Genomic DNA, 16,821 nt, shown 5'->3' with positions numbered 1-16,821 from the left:
TTTTTTAAATCTTGCCCACAGCATGTGGAAGTTCCCGGGCCAGGGATCAAACCCATGACATACACCTGATCCTTAATCCACAGTGCTACTAGGGAACTCTTAAAATTTTAATATACACTACAGGCAGCATTTTATATCAGCAAGGGAAAGGCTTTTTTTAGTCCAGATTGTTAGCCATTTGGGAATAAAAGATCTTTTATTTAAAATCTTAAGATTTAATTTTATTTAGGAAAAATTAGGAACAAAACATAGGAAATTATCTTATTTATTTTTCGGTTGTACCTGTGGCTTGCGAAAGTTCCTGGGCCAGGGAACAAACCTGAGCCACAGCAGTTGACAATTCCAAATCCTTAACCACTAGGCCACCAGAGACCTCCCATAGGAAATTAATGATTCAGATGTGGAAGGCAAAACAAACCCAGAAAGTGGAAAGAAGTTGGCAAATCAGATACATAAAAAGTTCAAAACTTATAGCCAAATATTTTACAGATTTAAAAGATGATAGATTGAGAAAAAATACTTAAATGTGAAAGATTAGTATTCCTAGTATAGGAGTTCCCATCCTGGCTCAGCGAAAACAAACCTGACTAGTATCATGAGGACACAGGTTCGATCCCTGGCCTCACTCAGTGGTTTAAGGATCCAGCATTGCAGTAAGCTATGGCATAGGCCAGCAGCTACAGCTCTGATTGGATGCCTAGCCTGGGAACCTCCATATGCCATGGGTGCTGCCCTATAAAGACAAAAAAAAAGCATTCTCATCCAAGGATGTTGACTATTTTGTCATTATTTGTATTTCCTCTTTTGTCTTTCAGTGAATATTAGTCATATATATCTTATATAATCTTGTTAAATTTATACCTGGGAAGTTTATACACTGCACTTTGATTTGTATTATAAACTAATTTGTAAATTATTTAGTAAACTAATAATTTTTACATGTTTATACTGCACTGTCACCTTACTAAACTCTTCGCAGTTCAAGTTTTTCAGTTTCTGGGTTGTATTTTCTAGGTAGACAATCTTATACCTTGAAAGTAACGTTCTGTCGCTTCCATTCTCAATATTTCTATCTCATTTGCTAAGCCCCAGAGAACAATGTTGTAGAATTCAACTGGTAGATGATATTCGTGACTTGTTCCAGACCCTAATGAGAATACAGAGAAACCAAACAGTATGAATTCCAGTGCAATGCAGTTTATTACTTCCAACCCTCTGAATTTCACTTATTATTAACCTCACAACCCCACATTTTACCCAACTGAAAGTTTACCTCACCTACAGCATGTCACTGTGCTCCAATGTTTCATCATTAAAAACAATGATTCTGATAGTTCTCTAAGTACTACATATCAAGTTTCCTTCTCTTAAAAAAACTACTTTGCATTGTATCATATACATCTTTAAGACACGCTTTTCTCTTTCCACCTATAAAACATCCATACATATACAACAATGCATTACTCTTTAATATACTGTAAGACTTAATTCACTAATTTTTTAAAATTCATTTTTTTGTGTGGTCTTTTTTTCTGTCTTTTCAGGGCCGCACCCACAGCATATGGAGGTTCCCAGGTTAGGGGTCAAATCAGAGCTGTAGCCACCAGCCTACACCAGAGCCACAGCAACGCAGGATCCGAGCCATGTCTGCAACCTACACCACAGCTCAGGGCAACGCTGGATCCTTAACCCACTGAGTGAGGCCAGGGATGGAACCAGCCACCTCATGGTTCCCAAAAAGATTCGTTTCCACTGTGCCACGACGAGGACTCCCTTTTGTGGTCTTTTTGGCTTCACCCAAAACATACGGAAATTTCTCAGCCAGGGATCAAATTTGAGCTGCAGGTGTGGCAACACCAGATCCTTAACCCAGAACTGGGCTTGGGATCGTACCTGCACCTCCGTAGCAACCTGAGCTGCTGCAGAGACATCCTCATGGATACTAGTCAGGTTTATTACTGCTAGGAACTCCAGCAAGGATATAATTTTGAACACAAATCAGGATGTCTTTTTGTTTCCTACATGCTGGCATAACTGAAATAGCAGGAATTACCTACTCCTCAAAATTTGGAAGAATGTGTACTGTGTTTATGGACTCTTTTTAATAACTTCTAGCGTCTTGACTGTTGATATTTTAAGGGTATCTGCCTTCATATCTGGCAATTGAAAAAATTTTTATATTATTTCCAGAAAAGAAAATTCATTTCACTGGAAGTTTCACCATATTAAAATTTTCTAGAAATAGCATTTCAGAAGTTTTATGATAGAGTATAGCTATTTGCACATTCTTATTAGAAGAAAAATTATTTTTGCTGTGCAAAAACCAAACATGCACATCAACATCTTTGGAGGTTATATACAAGGAGTAGAATAGTAAAGCAAGCTTTCTAGGTCAACCTGGAAATCATTTTGGATGATGTCAAAAGCTACTGTCCTCATGTCCCCTATTTCTGTGAGACAAACTTCACAATTTATCAGAGTTGCACATAATGTTCTCTTTTACAAAAAGGGTAACTCTGGCTATGCTGAGAACAGACTGCAGTGGGGGGCAGTCACTATTCTAGGTGAAAGCCTCTGGTAGCCTGGACTACGACAGGAGCAGTGGAGATGGTCAGAACTGGTCAGATTCCAAAAATATCTCAACACGAGCGCCAACAGGATTATAAATTGAGTGTACTTCCATCAATAACAGTCTGGTAGAAGGCGTTTACAAAACACCTGGGGACATGTTAAACATAAAATTAATGCTTGGATTAAAACTTTGCTTCATTTAAGTGTGTTCCTCATGCTATATAACACTTCAAAGTCAAGCAAGCATGTGCCTAACATTAATATGATCTCTCAAAACTTACAAACTTAATTCAGGGCGACAGTTTCTACATGTCTGTAAAGCCCGACAGGTTCAATGCCCTAAAAAAGCACAATGTTATAACTGTGACATCAAGTCCCATTTTAAACACAAATTTAAGAAAAGCACACTAAACATTATCAGACTACCAAAACTCAGTAAGATTGTTATTTGATACACCAACTTCTCGACTTTCCTAAATTTATTTCTCAACACATGAAGTTTTAAAAAAATAACACCTAAGGAGTTCCCTGGTGGCATAGCAGGAGAATCTTGGCATTGTCACTGCTGTGGAGCATGGGTTTTATCTCTGGCCTGGGAACTTTTGCATGTCACAGGCACCAAAATGAAAAGAAAAAAAAAACCCACAAAACAAACCACTGGGGCTCCACCCAAAGCCAATTAAATCAGAATTGCATAAGGAGCATCTATTCTCTTTTACAGCTTCTGCAACAATTCCAACATTGGTCAGTTAAGAACCACTGCTTTAACACAATTTTAGGAAACAGAAAATAAACAGAAATTAAAATGCACAGCATGGGAAAAGTGTAGGAATATGGAGAGTAAGTTAAAGACACCCTTTGCTTTCCAACATCTTTTACCTCTCCAAAGTTCCAAAGATCACTAATATTAGAATCTATGAAGCAGTTAAGGAAAACATAAAATAAGACCTAGAAAGATCTTTGTTACTTAACTAAAATCATCTGGTGTTAACAGTACTTTCCAATGGGGGAAGGCGGTCAGGTCTCAGGTGTAAAGCAGTGCAGGAACAATCGCAGGGCAGCAAGGAAGAGGATGAGAACTTCAGGCTCTAGTTTCCTAGGTTCCACTTCAGCAAAAGAGGAAGGGGAAAGAAAAGTGTGTTCACGGGAATGAGCCCTCATGCCCTAAAGGATAATTTTATTTGAACTTATTAATTTTTTTCACTCAAAATTAAACAGAAAAAGCAACAAAATATGGGGCAAAGGGAGGGCAGCTGGTCTTCAAGGATTTGTCTTCAAGTTTTTACTGACACAATAATGCTTTAAGCCTGGAGCTACTCAAAGATGAATCATGAAAAATAAGAAGAACAACTTTATTTTCGAGTAGGTTCAGTGGCATGTGTGCTACAGCAAAGGCTGATTGTAGCAAACAGTTTCATTTCAAACCTGCACTGATATATAAATTAGACATTATTTGGGAATGATTAATTTCTGGTAAAATGTAGACTGATCCAACATGATGCCAATTTTTACATTTATTGCAGACTGTATTTTAGTACTAGAGGTTAAATTTTCATCACCAAAAAATGAGAAAAACCTTACAGCTACTACTAAGGTAATGAGCTGTGAAATTAATTCCCCACTATTGCTTTGAAAATATACCCCTAGGTTGTTAAGAGAAATTCCAACTTCATCCAAATCCATTATTTAACTCTTCAGTCATCATCTACTGTTGGCTTGATTGTCACTCCTCTTCTTATTTGACCCCAACCAATTAAACTGCAAAGTGAAAATAAAATAAATCATGAATTTTACATCCACTTCATTATCATTACTACACAATGACATGACATAACTAGTTTTTGTTTTTAAAGAGCCACGCCCAAGGCTGTAGCCGCCAGCCTATGCTAGGGTCACAGCAACAATGGATCCCAGCCTCGTTTGCCTACGCCACAGCTCATGGCATCGCCAGATCCTTAACCTACTGAGCGAGGCTAGGGATTGAACCCTCGTCCACATGGATGCTAAGTGGGGTTCGCTAACCGCTGAGTCACGATGGGAACTCCATGACATAACTAGTTTTACTCACCTATCTGCTAAATCTGACTTTGTTCCCCAAACCTGCTCCTCCATCAAGAAAGCTCACTATCTTCTTAGACCTAAAGGGATGGGCTCCAGCCACAATGAATAACAGGAAAAGCAAACAAAAGGTTGCTACTATACATATGCTCATCTTCACTCAATCACAGTATACCTAGCCCTTCAGAACCGCTTGTGAAAGACCTTCCAGTCTGCCTAAGGAATCATGCCAATACACAAACCACCTCAGTCTGATTTTTTTTTTTAATTTCATTCCCTTTTCCTCCTTGGAAAAAAAAATTTTTTGTCTTTTTTTTTTTTTTTGGTCTTTTTCTTGGGCCGCTCCCGCAGCATATGGAGATTCCCAGGCTAGGGGTCAAATTGGAGCTGTAGTTGCTGGCCTACACCAGAGCAACAGCAACACGGGATCCAAACCGTGTCTGCGACCTACACCACAGCTCACAGCAATGCCAGATCCTTAACCCACTGAGCGAGGCCAGGGATCGAACCTCCAACCTCACGGTTCCTAGTCGGATTCGCTAACCACTGCGCCACAATGGGAACTCCGGAAAAAAAATTTTTTTTAAACCACTCACAGCACCTCAACAGATCACATGATAAATGGCTTTATCGTGACCTTAAGTGGCAATGGAATTAAGAGACAACCTAGAGGACTAGAGAGTCTATAAATAGGTTACTATGAAGAGCAGAGGGATTTCTGTCCTTTCTGTCTTTCAATGTCTGTTCTAATCAATGGCCAGGCTAGATTGTTGCTTCAACTGTAGCTTCTAGAACAAAACTTACCTAAGCATGGGTCAAAAACAAATCTAGTTCTTGTGTGGCTCAGTGCGTTGAGGATCTGGCATTGTTATTGCTTGGGTCACTGCTGTGGTACAAGTTCAATCCCTGTCCTGGGAACTTCTGCGTGCTGTGAGTGCAGCACACAAACACACCACCCAAAATCTAAAGAATATAAGGATTATTCAAGTGCTATCATTTCTTTTATCAATTTTAACATATGTGCTAATTTTTAAGCAACATCTACAATTTCATTTGGAGAGAATCCTCTTATGATTAGACAGATACAAAAAGATCAACCATTTCTTTTAAAATGTATTTTATCTAGGAAATGCATCATTCTGAAAATAATATAATCCATGTTAAAGAGTTTTTAAAAGGTTATTATTTAATCTTAGTTTAAAATACAATGGAAATTAGTATGTCTATAAAAGCAAATAGTATAATCACATGAGAGAGTAAAATCAGGGAGTTCCAATTGTGGCTCAGCAGTAACAAAGCCAACTAGTATCCATGAGGATGCAGGTTCGATCCCTGGCCTCACTCAGGGGGTTAAGGATCCAGTGTTGCTGTGAGCTGTGGCACAGGCTGGCAGCTGCAGCTCTGATTCTACCCCTAGCCCAGGAACTTCCATATGGCATGGGTGCTGCCCTTAAAAAAAAAAAAGAAAACTGATCATTCTGTTTGTTTGTTTGTCTTCCCAGACAGTGACATAGGGTAATAAACTTACCGCCAGTGTTTCTCAACTCTTCGGCTAAGGGCAATTTTTTCTCCTACTTCTGTGCACACAGGATTAGTCAAAACAATTTTGCCCAAATCAGCCTTGACTGCACTAACTCTTCCTCCTGTTGACAGGGATCCTATGTTCACCATAAGCACTTCATTCTTAGACAGCTTTTGCACCTAGAGAAACAAAGAGGGGGAAAAAAACACCCCAAATCAAGAAAAGGCTTTCCAAAAATGACTGCTTATTTTCCTACAACCTTGCCAACAAAAGATGTCAGCAATTTTTCATCTTGGTCAGCCTAATCTCACTAAGACTTTTTTTAAAAAATCATACGAATTACAGAAATTATCATATCACTGTCATACGTGACATACTGTTTCGTGTTTTGTTTTACTTTAAACTGACTGCCATATAGTAGTTTTCAATTTCCAGGAAGTCAAATTTATTTACTTTTCCTTAATCCCATGTTAACTGAAAAGAATGAACCTCACTCAAAACTGGTCTTAACATCACTATCACTTTTTCTAGAATAGGAATTACAGAAAGCACATACCTTTGCTGCTTTCTTGTCTCCTTCAGTGCGTACACCCAGAAGCCGTCTAAGCAGGAAATAAGAAATTTCCAATTCTGTGAAGATCTCAGGCAAAGCTCCAACTGCACCAAGTACCTGCCCCACCATTCTGTCAGCCCGGCACAAAGTGGGGTCAATTTTTGTTCCAACTCCTGATACAGAATAAGATATACAGAGTCCAACATTTTATTTCTATAAAGATGTTTACTCAAAAAATTTAGCCAACCAAGTACAGCACATACCTATACACTTACATTTTCATACTCATGTGACAGGTACATAGATGCAACAAAATACCTGTTTTTTGTTTTTTGCTTTTTATGGCTGCACCCATGGCATATATGGAAGTTCAAGGCCAGGGATCAAATCTGAGCTGCAGCTGCAACCTACACCACAGCAGTGGCAACACTGGATCCTTTAACCCACTGTGCTGGGACAAGCAACCCAAGCCACTGCAGCAGATTCTTAACCCACTGTGCTACAGGGGGAGTTCCCAAAATATCTGTTTTATCTGAAGAAACAGATTTGCAGATTCACAGGTTAGTTGGTCATTTGAGAACAGAAATCTTACTTTGATTTAAATTTTAAGCAAAGGACAGAGATAACAGCCTAAATAAAAAATGAGTCTGAATATCCTTAATAAAGGTTGAAAAGAGGAGTTCTTGTCATGGCCCAGTGGTTAACGAATCTGACTAGGAACCATGAGGTTTCAGGTTCGATCCCTGGCCTTGCTCAGTGGGTTAAGGATCCAGTGTTGCTGTGAGCTGTGGTGTAGGTTGCAGACGTGGCTCAAGTCCCGCATTGCTGTGTCTCCGGCGTCGGCCGGCGGCTACAGCTCCAATTCGACGCCTAGCCTAGGAACCTCCATTAAAAAAAAAAAAAAAAAAAAAGGTTGAAGAGATATGATATTCATAATGAGTAGTTTGCAGAATATTTGCCTGCCATTTCTCCCCTGTAAGACTGATCAAAAAGATTATTTTAAAACACACTATTATATACAAAATAGGTAAACAAAAAGGACCTAATAGCACAGGGATCTATACTCAATTTCTTTAATAACCTATAGTGGAAAAATATCTAAAAAAGAATACATACCTACTGTGTGTGTAAGTATGTATAAATAACAATTACTCTACTATACACCTAAAATACAACATGGTAAAGCAAATATACTTCAATTCTAAAAAGGCAGGAGATCCCATTGTGGCCCAGGAGACTAAGATCTGGACCAGTATCTATTACCTTGATGAGTGGGATCGATCCCTGGCCTCACTCAGTGGGTTAAGGATCTGGCACTGCCATAAGCTGAGGCATAGGTGACAGACGCAGCTTAGATCTAGCATTGCTGTGGCTGTGGCCGTGGCATAGGCCAGCAGCTGAAGCTCCAATTAGACCCCTAGCCTAGGAACCTCCATATGCCGCGGGAATGGCCCTAGAAAAGGCAAAAAGACAAAAAATAAATACATAAATAAATAAATAATAAAAAGTTCCATAAGTTAAATTTTTAAAGTTTCCAGTTTCCTTAGCTTAAAAAAAAAAAGAAAGAAAAAGAAAAAATTATACATAGTAAACTCTTAATTATAGGATACAAAAAAATACTGTAGAAGAGAACAACGGATTAAACAGCGAAACACCAGAGAACAAAAAGACAAAATCCAGGAGCTCCCACTGTGGCACAATGTGTTAATGACCTGGCTTGTCTCTATGGAGGCACTGGTTCAATCCCCGGCCTGGCACAGTGGGTTAAGGATGCAGCATTGCTGTAGCTGTGGTGCAGGTTGCAGCTCTGGCTCAGATTGGATCCCTGGCCCAGGAACTTCCATATGCCTCAGGTGTGGACAAAAAAAGAAAAGAAAAGAAAGGAAAAAAAAAAGACAAAGTCCTTCACCAAACATATTCTTTCTTAATTCGAAACTATAATACTTCTAATTCTCACTGTATTTTGCCTTTTTCTGGATATCTAATACACTACTGTATGAAAAGAGAAAATCCACAAATTATCTCAGTAATGCCTACATAACTGAAGTTATCTTCAGAGTTCTCATTGTGGTGCAATGGGATAAGGATCCGGCATTGCGGTAGCTGCAGCTTAGATCTGATCCCTGACCCGGGAACTCTATATGCCACAGGGTGGCCAAAAAAAAAAAAAAAAAAAAGTCATGTCAGATCATTGTAACTATGATCTGACATGACTCACTAAAATTTGTGGGTAACTTTCTATTTGCAAAACATACATGAAAACAAGGAGTTCCCGTCATGACACAGGGGAAATGAATCTGACTAGGAACCATGAGGTTGCAGGTTCAATCCCTGGCCTCACTCTGTGGGTTAAGGATCTGGCATTACCGTGAGCTGTGGTGTAGGTCACAGACGCAGCTCAGATCTGATGTTGCTGTAGCTGTGGTGTAGGCTGGCAGCTGTAGCTCCAACTGGACCCCTAGCCTGGGGACCTCCATATGTCTCAGGTGGGGCCTGAAAAAGGAAAAAAAAACAACGAAAAGCCCACCCTACCCCCAAAACCATGGAAGTATAATATATACATTATACATATGTGCATATATGTATATACTTATTTAGATATTTTAAATTTTAGGCCATAAAACATTTTTGTTACTGCTAAAAAGGAGCTACTTTTTATCAAATCCACACCACAGCTATAACGACAGCCACAGCAGTGTCAACTGCCAGATCCTTAACCTGCTAAGCCACAAGGGAACTCCCAAACTGTACTTTCCTTTATGTTTAAAAAGAATTTTTACAGGGAGTTCCAACTGTGGCACAGTGGGTTAAGAATCCGACTGCAGTGGCTGGTGTCGCTACAGAGGCTCGGGCTCAATTCCTAGCCCAGCACAGTGGGTTAAAGTAGCTGGTGTTGCCACAGCTATGGCTTAGATTCAATCCCTGGCCCAGGAACTTCCAATGCCATGAGTGAAGCCATTATAAATAAATTAATAAATATAAAAATAACTTTTACAAACACATGAAACCATCTCATGACCTAAAATCAAAAGCTGAACCACATATATGTTCCCTTACCCTATTCAATCATTAAACATCAAATTAAAAATCGGTATCTATCTTTATGAGTAATCTTCTTATCATGAAAAGTTCCACGAATATCCGCAAATTAAGAGTAGGGATGAGAGGAAAATCCTTACCAATAAGACCTCCTGGAGCAGCATACTGAAGATCATTATGCTCTGCGAAAAGTGATACAATTTTGGAAAAGATTGGTTTACACATGAGTTTTCCTTCACTATCTTTGGAAACAATACCAGGTCTGACTTCTATCTCCTGGCCCACCTGTAAAAATATAAATGAGTAATCAGCATTACTGTGAAATATCATTTCCATTACATATAAAAAGTCTTAACAGGAAGACCATGAAATTGAAAAGCAATTATTTCTCTATTTAAAAGATCACTATTAAAAAAAAAAAGATATGGAAGAGATCTTCAAAACCAAAACCATCCGACTGTTTCTAACTATCTACCATACAAGCCTATCACCATATAAAATGTGCTCCATATTCACAGGAGCTTATGAAGTTAGAGACTAGACAAACTCAAAAGACATAATAGTAAAAAAGAAATCTGTATCAAGTACTAGACACCATGAAGAAAAAACTATTTTTCAATTTGGAATGTCCACACTATTTTCCTAAAACAAGGGAAAAACAAACAAAACAAAAACACAACATCCAAAACCAGTTTACCTTTAATACTCCTTTTAGAATACTACCACCAGCTACACCTCCCTTGAGGTCATCAACTTCACAGCCAGGTTTGTTGACATCAAAGGATCTAATAACTAAAAGAAAAAAAAAAAACAAAACCAAATTAAAGTCAATTCTACTCACTTTATCTTCAGGAAAACTTGATTTTCTAAGTTAACCTTTCTAAAACAGAAGACACATAAGATTTACACAAGGGTGACTTTGTGACAAAATCTAATACTATTGTTTCAACTAAGTTTATTGCAGCCTGAATTATGATGGAAAAAATGGAAATAACGTAAAAAGTTCACTGATAAAAGACATATTATGTTACATCCATTGTATGGAGTATCATGCAACTATTAAAAAAGAATTTGAGGGAGTTCCCGTCGTGGCGCAGTGGTTGGCGCAGTGGTTGGCGGGTCCGACTGGGAACCATGGGGTTGCGGGTTCGGTCCCTGCCCTTGCTCAGTGGGTTAACGATCCGGCGTTGCCGTGAGCTGTGGTGTAGGTTGCAGACGCGGCTCGGATCCTGTGTTGCTGTGGCTCTGGCGTAGGCCGGTGGCTACAGCTCCGATTCAACCCCTAGCCTGGGAACCTCCATATGCCACGGGAGCGGCCCAAGAAATAGCAACAACAACAACAACAAAAGACAAAAAAAATAAAATAAAATAAAAAATAAAAATAAAAAAAAAAGAATTTGAGGGAGTTCTCTTATGGTGCAGTGGGTTAAGGATCTGGTGTTGTCACTGCAGAGGCTGGATCACTGCTGGGGCACAGGTTCAATCCCTGGCCCAGGGAACTTCCCCATGCCACAAGTGTGGCAACAAAAAAAAAAAAAAGGAAGAAAGAAAACCTTCATATGCTGTTAAGGAAAAAAGAAAAAAAACAGTAAAGCATAGTTTGAGCCCCCCTTCCACAAACAAAAACTAAAACAAGAAACATGTATGTTTAGACACGATGACATAAATAAAGAGAAAGGTATGGGAATAATACACACCAATTGCCAATTGTTACCTCTGGTTACTTCAGGAATAAGGGGCAAGCAGGGAGATTGTGGACCTTTTTCCATGTAACTCTATGCTATGTGACCGCTGCAATAAAAATTTAGTTTTAAAACTTCAAAACAGGAGTTCCCGTCATGGCACAGGGGAAACGAATCCGACTAGGAACCATGAGATTGTGGGTTCGATCCCTGGCCTCGCTCATGGGTTTAGGATCTGGCGTTACTGTGAGCTGTGGTATAGGTCACAGACGCAGCTCGGATCTGGTGCTGCTGTGGCTCTGGCATAGGCCAGTGGCTACAGCTCAGATTAGACCCTTAGCCTGGGAACCTCCATATGCTGTGGGTGTGGCTCTAAAAGGACAAAAAGACAAAAAAACAAAAAGAAAAACTTCAAAACAACCCTAGGACTCTGTGACCTGAACTTCAGTCCTGAGAGCAGTGACTATTAACAAGGGGTATGCATCACAATCACCCAAGAGAAAGTGTGAGAATCACCCACAACACACAGATGTCCTGGATGAATGCCAAGAGGGGTTCAAACGTCTGTTCTGAAAAGGCTCCTACATTTATCCAGAAACAACAAGCCTAGATGATCAAATTGGAGCAACATTGGTATTATGAACTTAAATTCATGAAAGACGTGAATATCTTCATTAATTACAATGAAATTATTTGTATGGGAGTTCTTGCTGCTAACTAAAACATAATTCCATAGATACTGTATTACTCCATCTAATCATGTAATATACCAGACTGAGCACAAAAAGGCTAAAAACTCTTTCTATATTCAAGACTCTCTCTCATCTAGCATTGCCAATACAATTTCAGAATTAAGCAATTTAAAAAAAAATTTTATGGAGATTGTAATTTATTATCATCTCTGCAGAAAGAAGAAATATTATTAAACACCCTTAAAGAAGAATCACCAATGTGGAAAAGATCACACATATCCTATCACTTACCAATAAGTCGGGGTTCTGAAGTAAAGTCTCTTGGAGGTACTGGAATTTTCTTTACTATGTACTCACAGACAACTTCAATATTGTATTTTAGCTGAGCAGAAATAGGAATAATAGGAGCTCCTTCTGCTACTGTACCTATACAACAAAATTCAGAAAGATCAAAATTCTCCAGTTTTACAAAACCTCTTCTTTACATGTTACAGGGAACAGTTAAGATTATTAAAATAGATGCCTGAACATCCCCACACAAATGCCAGCAACAGGTAGAAAATGCTAACTCTTTTAAGAAAAATGTCAGTATTCTGTTTGCTTTTACTCCTAAAAATGAATACTACTGCGTTTAAGGGAAAAAAAATGTCAAAACATGTTAATATATATATTTAATATACCAAAATAATAAAACTTTAAAGAAATAAAACACTAACACTCCTGGGAAAGAGCAATTTACTAGTTGAAAGATTTTTAGTAACATGTAATTAACCTCCCAATAAATGTCAAGATAAAATTACAGAGTGCTAATCAAAAACTAATGTCACATAATAATATTTGCTCCTTATTAATTATATGTCAAACAGGCTGGCCAAAGAAAGGGACCAAACATAATGAGATTTTAATCAAAATGATTTATTCTTTTTTTTTGTGATGAGAGAACTGGGTTCATAGGAAGTCAACCTTTCTAACAAGAAAAAAAAAAAGGCTAAGAGAGAAACCAGTATCAAAAATAAAATGTTTTCGGAGTTCCCATCGTGGCGCAGTGGTTAACAAATCCGACTAGGAACCATGAGGTTGCGGGTTCGGTCCCTGGCCTTGCTCAGTGGGTTAAGGATCTGGCGTTGCTCTGAGCTGTGGTGTAGGTCACAGAGGTGCCTCGGATCTGGCGTTGCTGTGGCTCTGGTGTAGGCCGGTGGCTACAGCTCCAATTTGACCCCTAGCCTGGGAACCTCCATATGTCATGGGTGAGGCCCTAAAGAGCGCAAAGAAAAGAAAAGAAAAGAACACTAAGAGATAAAATAAATCACTATCATCACTATCAGTTCCAATTATGAAAGTAGCTACTCTAAAAAAATAGTTTAGTAAAAAACAGTTTAAGGTGTAAGTTTTCTTAAAAAATGCTTTTACTTATGTTACTGTCACTGAGGATGATTTTTATTAGATATTATGACTTCTTGGCTTCTTACCTTGTACAAATGCAAGGATTTGGTCATACTGCTCTTTAGCCTGGCTTTCTTTTACCAAGTCAATTTTATTTTGTAGAATCAAAATATGCTTCAGTTTCATGATTTCTATAGCAGCCAGGTGTTCAGAAGTCTGAGGTTGAGGACAAGACTCATTACCAGCTAGAGGATGAAGAATAAAAAAGATGTTTGAGAATTAGCTAGAAATATTTGCTGTAATAAGCAAATCCGTAAGAAACAGAAAGCAGATCAGTAGTTGCCAGGGGCTGAGAGGAGGGGGATTAGAGTAATGGCTTAATGGGCACAGGGTTTCTTTTTGGGGTGATGAAAATGTTCTAGAACTAAATAGTGGTGATGCTTGTACAAAACTGTGAATGTACTTAATGTCGCTCAACTGTATACTTTAAACAGCCAAGATGATAAATTTTATGTGTATTTAACTACCAAAAAAATTTAGCTGCTATCTAATAAAGGAAATGCTTGAATGCCTAAGCTCTATTCAAGGCCAAAGTCCTGGATCACTGCGAAGCATCCACCTTTTGCCCCTGCTTCACCTTCTGTGCCTGCATTCACTAGCTCCTCCTGTTCATTTGGCTCTCACTCCTGGTCCTAAGCAAGAAGTCTGGAATCAACAAGTTTGGCATCTCAGGGTCTGCCCTCAGCTTTTGCTTAGGCATAAGGTATAGCCCTCTGGCTCTATTCAGTCTTAGTTATGTTCTTGCTCAGTCAAGCTCCTGAGAGGCAGAAGAGTAATTAAGAATGAAGACCCTTGGGAGTCCCCGCTATGGTGTAGCAGGTAAAGGATCTGGCACTGCTGCAGCTGTGGTATAGGCTGCAGCTAAGGCTTGGATTCGATCCCTGGCCCAGAACTTCCATAGGCTGCTGGTGCGGCCATTTACCAAAGGGGGACAACACTTAACATAGACCAGGAATTTCAACTCTGATCAGACATTACTCCCTAACAAAGGGAGGGACAAACACTAAAAATAATGGTGGTATTATAAAGAAATAAGCGTGTGTTATTGGGCACTCCAACAACCATCATCCCCAACTAGTGATGTTCAAGTGTCCTGTACTATATCCATTTGGCATACTTTTAAAAATTAAATCCCAAAGCAACAAAACCTTGACAGCTCAAGTAAGGAAGGCAGCACAACCCCAGTCTTGAAAACCCCAATTCATCTAGACTTCAGCACTTATTATGAATCACATTTGCATCTAAATAAAACCATTATACACCAATGCTGCAGTAGACAGCTCAAAGACAGACACAGATACACACACAAATACATGTACATGTAAATACAAAACTAAAATAATAAATCATTTCACGTGATCTAAGGGGGGGAAATGTACTACTGACTTTTTCAAATATATACCACCATTAAGAATTCTCACAAGACATGAACCCCAGGTCTATCTTGTTTAGTATTTTGTGATAGCCAGCATTAAAGAATGTCATCCCAGATGACATGTTAGTTCCCATTTGTGCCACCTGTAGGTACTGGATATGGCCCCTAAAGACCTTAGTTTCCCTCTAAATATTCCATCTTGGACTTGCTCCACATCCAAACCAATTCTGCTGAGTTTACCTATCAACAGAAGAGCTGCATCCATCACTGCGGCACCATTCAGCATTGTAGCCATCAAAATATCGTGGCCAGGACAGTCAACAAAGGAAACATGTCTAACAATTGAGAAATAACAATCAGTCCTAAAATTAATCAATGCTTTGATATTCAAGATTTCCTAAAATTAAATCCCTTTAAATATAGAATACGAATATTACATACGAACATGCACTAAGAATATGGAAATAATTCTTATTTCTATGAAGTCAAGTGGTAGCAGGACTTGGTGTTTCTAGACCTTAGAAATTAAGATGATCTACTGGCTCAATTATACTTCAGAACCAAAGAAAAAACTCATAAAAAAAGAAATCAGATTTGGAGTTCGTGTTGTGGCTCAATGGTTAATGAATCCAACTAGGAACCATGAGGTTGAGGGTTCGATCCCTGGCCTTGCTCAGTGGGTTAGGGAACCGGCGTTGCTGTGAGCTGTGGTGTAGGTTGTAGACGCGGCTCGGATCCCCACATTGCTGTGGCTGTGGCGTAGGCTGGTGGTTACAGCTCCGATTCGACTCCTAGCCTGGGAACCTCCAAGTGCTGCGGGAGCAGCCCAAGAAATGGCAAAAAGACAAAAAAAAAAAAAGAGAGAGAGATCAGATTTGCAGTTACCAAAGGTGGGGGTTGGGGGGAGGAGGAATCGGATAAAAGCAGTCAAAAGTTACCAACTTTCAGTTATACCATAAACAAGTACTAGGGTATAACATATAATAAATATAATTAACACCACTGTATATTATACATAAAAGTCATTAACAGAGTAAATCCTAAGAGTTCTCATCAAAAGGAAAAATTCTTTTTCTATTTCTTTAATTTTACATCTATATGAGATGATGGATATTCACTAAACTTATTGTGATAATCATTTCCTGATGATGTAAGTCAAATCATTATGCTGAATAACTTAAACTTATGTAGTGCTCTGTGTCAATTATATCTCAATAAAACTGGAAGAAAAAGTATGAAAAGAATAACAAAAGATTACCTACTGGCTGAGAGTAAAATCACTGTAGATCATTACAAAGCAAATGAAATTAGCTATGTGTAGAAATACCTGAAGAGACAGAAACTCCCAAATCCAATACAAGTAAATGTGGTACAGTGTATACTGGGAATGTCACTGATGTGAAAGCTAAAACACTATTAAAAGAATGGGCACTGCTATCTAAAAAAATTTGCCAAATATTTCACTAGTATTTTGAAAAGTTGAAATTGTCAATCTGAAGTGGAGATGGCAGCACAATTTTACCAAAATTATGCTACTCATTCAGAAGTATTATTTTTAAGAGTTGTATGCTCACACTTACAATCTAAAATAGGGGTCAGCAAACTGGCTCACTGCCATAACCACCTATGCAAATCACGTCTACTTTCATAACTGAAGAGCAGAAATGAGTAGTTGCAAAGAGAAGCTATGGCCTGCAAAGCTGGAAGTATTTACTATTGGGTCCTTTGCAGAAAAAGTTTCCTGATCCTTGATAAGGGCTACAACTAGGGTGAGGCAAGTGAGGCACTCACTCCCGATGCAAAATTTAAAGGGGTGCCCCCAAATCCCAGTGATCGAGACATATAATATTTAAATTTAACACTTAAAAAACCAAACAAAAAAAAAT

General features: G+C 38.7%; 1 protein-coding gene across 1 annotated transcript in view; it reads right to left on the bottom strand.

Moving 5' to 3' along the window:
- Positions 1-3,909: 3,909 nt before the first annotated feature.
- Positions 3,910-16,821, bottom strand: part of EIF2S3 (eukaryotic translation initiation factor 2 subunit gamma) — a 32,918-nt gene continuing 20,006 nt past the window's right edge. The window contains exons 7-14 of the mRNA XM_047765917.1: positions 15,176-15,270; positions 13,587-13,745; positions 12,409-12,543; positions 10,441-10,535; positions 9,884-10,028; positions 6,708-6,877; positions 6,158-6,330; positions 3,910-4,329 (exon numbers count right to left, since the gene is read on the bottom strand). Of these exons, the coding sequence (XP_047621873.1) occupies positions 4,266-4,329; positions 6,158-6,330; positions 6,708-6,877; positions 9,884-10,028; positions 10,441-10,535; positions 12,409-12,543; positions 13,587-13,745; positions 15,176-15,270 (1,036 nt within the window). The 3' untranslated portion in view covers positions 3,910-4,265. The remainder of the gene's footprint in view (positions 4,330-6,157; positions 6,331-6,707; positions 6,878-9,883; positions 10,029-10,440; positions 10,536-12,408; positions 12,544-13,586; positions 13,746-15,175; positions 15,271-16,821) is intronic.

This window comes from Phacochoerus africanus, chromosome X, assembly GCF_016906955.1.
Source record: "Phacochoerus africanus isolate WHEZ1 chromosome X, ROS_Pafr_v1, whole genome shotgun sequence".
NCBI lineage: Eukaryota > Metazoa > Chordata > Mammalia > Artiodactyla > Suidae > Phacochoerus > Phacochoerus africanus.
This window is presented reverse-complemented; position numbering and strand designations above follow the sequence as displayed.